Genomic DNA, 4529 nt, shown 5'->3' on the forward strand with positions numbered 1-4529 from the left:
GCAGAGCCTCGTTCCCGGGCTCCCGGAGCCCGGCGGGCATTGACGTCAAACGGCAGCGGAGCGCTGCCTACAGACGGCTGACCCGGGCCCTCCTCCACACCCTCGTCCTTCCTCGCCCCCTCCCTCTTCCCGGCACCGGGTTCAGCCGGCTATAAGAAGCAGGAGAGCGCGGTGCCCCGGCAACGACGAGGTCCAGCACCATGGAGAGCTCCCGCCTGCGGCTGCTGCCCCTCCTGGGCGCCGCCCTGCTGCTACTGCTACCTTTGCTGGGTGTCCGTGCCCAGGAGGATGCCGAGCTGCAGCCCCGAGCCCTGGACATCTACTCTGCCGTGGAGGATGCGTCCCATGAAAAGGAGCTGGTCAGTATCCCCCTTGCCTCGGGATCCCCCTGGGCTGCCGCCGGGCCCTTGCGTCCCTCCTTCGCTCCTGTCCCACCAGGAGGGCTGAGTCCCTGGAGCCCTGTTTAAAAAATAAAGTCCTGGTACTCGCTATCAGACAAAGATATTTGAGTCCACGGGCTACGGGTTGCATGTCGAGCGAATCCCTGGTTGTGACTGTTCTGGGCACTGTGTACCTTGGAGGCTCTGGGGGGTGAGGTCAGGACTAGGGACTTCGCCCGCAGGGCTTCCTCTCCATCACCATCTATCCCCCCACTCCACCCCCTACTTGTCCGTCCTCCGAGTCCCGCGGTTGTGTGTCTTGGGCTCCTTATAACTGGGCTGAAAGTGAGCACCTGCGCTGGGCTCGCAGCCAAGGCGGCAACTTCGGGCTCCCGGCGCTGTGTTGCAGATTGAAGCGCTGCAGGAAGTCCTGAAGAAGCTCAAGAGTAAACGCATTCCGATCTATGAGAAGAAGTACGGCCAAGTCCCCATGGTAAGGCTCTGGGTCATCCTTCCCTTACTTTTGCAGGAGAAAGGACTGCCATCTTACACAGGGTCTTTACTCTAGCAGGTGGCGGAGCAGCTCAGGTGATGCTTTGCTTCTGCTGTCGCCCTTTGTTCCCTGGTCCCTAAGTGTAAGGGAACACAGGCTTTTAGAGCCAGAAAACAGTCCCGTGATGTGAGTGGGAGTATTTCCTGAAACATCGTAGTTGGATGAGCCCTTAAATCTACGCAGTTGTCCCTTAATTTCTCCTAAAGCATGGCGGGGCTTTTCTTTATCATTTCGTTGTTGTTTTGTTTCTTAAATTCCGTGATCAAAAGTTTTCAGAACGGGTCACCTTTGTGGGAACAGTTCTAGGTAAAATCTCTCTCTCTCTCTCTCTCTCTCTCTCTCTCTCTCTCTCTCTCTCTCTCTCTCTCTCTCTCTCTCCCCCCTCTGTCTCTCTGTCTCTGTCTGTCTGTCTCTCTCTCTCTCTCTCTCTCTCTCTCTCTCTCTCTCTCTCTCTCTCTCTCTCTCTCACACACACACACACACACACCTCTGCTTTCCTTTGAGTGAGGAAGTGAGAAAGTAGAAACAAGGTTTTGGCAAAATGTATTGTGCATTTCTTAGATGCAAGGGTCTAGGTGATTCTTCCCTCTTTAAATTTACAAGAAAAGGAAGCTGAAAATGCAGTCGCTCCCAAAAGCAGTACAATGTAGGAGGGGACCAACCATTTAATTTTCTTCCTTTAAATGTCCTCTTTCTGAAATTATAAGCCCGTGGTTTCAGGCTCTACGGGCTTCGGATCTGACTGTACTTAGAGGTGATGGTAGCGGTCTAGCCGTTCTTCTCAAGAGACCGCTCCTTTGGGACCCGTATAACCACCGGTTGTGTTGTTGACAGTGTGATGCCGGAGAGCAGTGCGCAGTGCGGAAAGGGGCCAGGATCGGGAAGCTGTGTGACTGTCCCCGAGGAACTTCCTGCAACTCCTTCCTCTTGAAGTGCTTATGAAGGGTCGACAGCCTCCACCTTACGTTCCCATACCCCTTCTTTTCCCCAAAGGAGCACTCCTTTATCCTGGAGCCTGGCTTTAGCAACAATAAAGTCTGCATCCCCCTCCGAGGGTGTATGGGCTCTCTCTCTGCTGTTTCAAAATAAAAGAACGCATTTGACGTTACTGTGTGAAGGGTAATGCCTTGCATGGTGTCGGCATGTGTGCAGAGTATTCTTTTCTCGTTTTATTCATCTGACACTTTCTTGAGAATCTTTCTGGGAAGAAGAGGAACTTTGCTTTAAAGCTGTATTTTTGTATGTGGCGTGTCAGAATGAAAATTAGATCTAGTTAATTTTGGTAGATGACATCACACCCTGGCAAATAAATTACCCTAAGCAACACAAATTGAAGCATGTACAAATTACACATAATAAAGCATTTTTAATAATTGCTTAAAGAGCATGGCTGTTTCTCCATAAGTAATTTAAGTAGGAATAATGGGATTAATCATGCTGTTGTTTTCAAAGAGAAATATTTTAAAAATAGCTGTCTATTGGGAGAGCAGCACCTCAGCTCCAATGAGTTTTGATCATTAATTAGGAGGATGTTACACCAGCTTCAGTATGCTCTGCACTCTAACTACAGTGGTGTGGAGGTGATGGTGGTGGTGTGTATGTGAGACACACACACACACACACAGAGAGAGAGAGAGAGACAGAGAGACAGAGAGACAGAGACAGACAGAGAGTCCGAAAGACAGGCGGGGGTAGAGACCATTGGACTTGGGACTATGGAGTTTTCCTTATTAAAACCTTTAGTTAGACTCCTTAGTTTCAGCAGCAAGCCTTGAACATCTGTGGTTATTGCTGCACTATTCACAACAGCCAGGAAATGGAACCAACCTAGATGTACACCAACAAAAGAATGAATGAAGACTAAATGGTATAGACACAATGGGTTCTTACACCATCATAAAGATAAATGAAATGATATTTGCAGGAAAATGGATGGAACTGGAAACCATTATGTTAAGTGAAATAAGCCAGACTTAGAAAGATGAATGCCACATGTATTCTCTTATACAGGGAACCTATTATTAAAACTGTGTGTGTGTGTGTGTGTGTGTGTGTAAACCAATGAGTCCTGTCTACATAAAAGGACCCTGCTTTAAAGGAAACAAATGGCTTATTCTGAGCCAAATCCAAGTGGCTACGTTCTGGGAACATAAAAACATATATAAACTTTTATATCCACAGGACAAAGGATATCATAAATCAATACATTCAGCAAGTACATTTGTGAGGGCTTTAGGTAGGCGTGCAACAACAAAGTGAGGAAATGTATTGCATAGATATCAGCTGCTATCAAGTATCTTTAGCTTTAGGATTGGTCATGGTTAGAGGCCTACCAAGCTTAACGACAAATTCCAAGGGGTTACCTGATAGTCACCAGGATGTTAAGCTGGTGGCAAACGTAAGAGTTTGCACAGAGATAGTGATGTTACCTACCCATGGACTTCACACTGTTTAGTAGCGTGTGCGTAGTGCGTTTAATAAAGAGTATTCAATCAGAAAACCAAGTGGCTATTTTTTCTTAAAGATAGCCCAAGACAATTTTGATGGTATGTACAATATTTAATTTTTCACAATCATGGTGCTCTACTCAACAACGGCCTGACAACTTAGGTGTCTTTAGCGATATGGCTTCTGAAGAGAAATTCGACATCACAGACCCAGTAAACAATTCTTGTACGCCTTAGCCATATCAAAAGCAAAATGGAAAATCAGAACTGTGGTTTGGGCAACTCTATTCTTTTTGAGGCAGGGTGTCCTGTAACGCAGTCTTGTCTCAAGACTGTTCTGTAGCTGGGGATGGCCTTGAACCTTTGTCTTTCTTATTTCTTCTCGTCCTGGGATTACAGGCATGTGCTATTACGGCTTGCTTATATGGTACTGGGGAATTAAACCCAGGGATTAATGTGTGCTAGGCAAGCTCAGACACTCTACCAACTGACCTACATCCCAGTCCTGACAGCTCCTTTATTGGAAAGTATGCACGGGTTTTTAAAAATGGACCCTTTGGAGATTGTGCTTTGTAACAATAGGGGTTATTGCATCGGATATTTGAAGAGCGTGAGACTAATTCACTTTCTCAGGCAACAGACCTATGGAAAAACCCTCTGTCCAAGAAAAAAATGTTACTTAGACCTTAGTTTTTAGAGGAACAAGGGGAAATTGGTAGAGACAATTTCAATTCAAGAAATTAAAAAGAAAGCTAAGTGTTATATTTCATAACTTTTGAACATGGTTCTGTGCTGCCCTGAGGACACATCTCCAAAAGTTAAACAAGACTACGTAACACACACAGTCTCTCTCTCTCTCTCTCTCTCTCTCTCTCTCTCTCTCTCTCTCTCTCTCTCTCTCTCCTGTAGCCCAGGCTGGCCCTTAACTACCTAAGTAGTTTGAAGCAGGCCTTGAATCCTGGGTGCTCTTGCCTCCACCTCCTGAGTGCTGAGATCAGAGCATACATCACCACTGACAGGTGAGTGACTTTTAAGCCAAGCCATAGCACAGTGAGAGGAGCGGTTGCTAAGAGCTTCCTAATCCAAGCTCAAGAGGCACACGCAGAATAGCAGAATTAAAAGAACAGCTTCTTTGCAGAGTCACGGAGA

The 4529-nt window shown here is 46.8% G+C and overlaps 1 protein-coding gene across 2 annotated transcripts; it reads left to right on the forward strand.

Moving 5' to 3' along the window:
- The first annotated feature begins 200 nt into the window (after positions 1-200).
- Positions 201-1875, forward strand: Cartpt (CART prepropeptide). Of its 2 annotated transcripts, none has more exons than XM_038324341.1 (3): positions 201-359; positions 751-873; positions 1768-1875. In XM_038324341.1, exons 1-3 carry the CDS (start codon positions 201-203, stop codon positions 1873-1875), a joined length of 390 nt encoding a protein of 129 aa, XP_038180269.1. The 2 variants fall into 2 exon arrangements, with proteins under 2 accessions (XP_038180269.1, XP_038180270.1); XM_038324342.1 differs by having other exon boundaries at positions 790-873.
- The last annotated feature ends 2654 nt before the right edge of the window (positions 1876-4529 follow it).

Source organism: Arvicola amphibius, chromosome 3 (genome assembly GCF_903992535.2).
Source record: "Arvicola amphibius chromosome 3, mArvAmp1.2, whole genome shotgun sequence".
NCBI lineage: Eukaryota > Metazoa > Chordata > Mammalia > Rodentia > Cricetidae > Arvicola > Arvicola amphibius.

Bases quoted from the DNA above. Each gene is read 5' to 3' on its own strand.
- Cartpt (XM_038324341.1), top strand. From the start codon at position 201: ATGGAGAGCTCCCGCCTGCGGCTGCTGCCCCTCCTGGGCGCCGCCCTG. The intron at 360-750 runs GTCAGTATCCCC...CTGGGCTCGCAG, and splicing joins CGTCCCATGAAAAGGAGCTG to CCAAGGCGGCAACTTCGGGC. The intron at 874-1,767 runs GTAAGGCTCTGG...TGTTGTTGACAG, and splicing joins AGTACGGCCAAGTCCCCATG to TGTGATGCCGGAGAGCAGTG.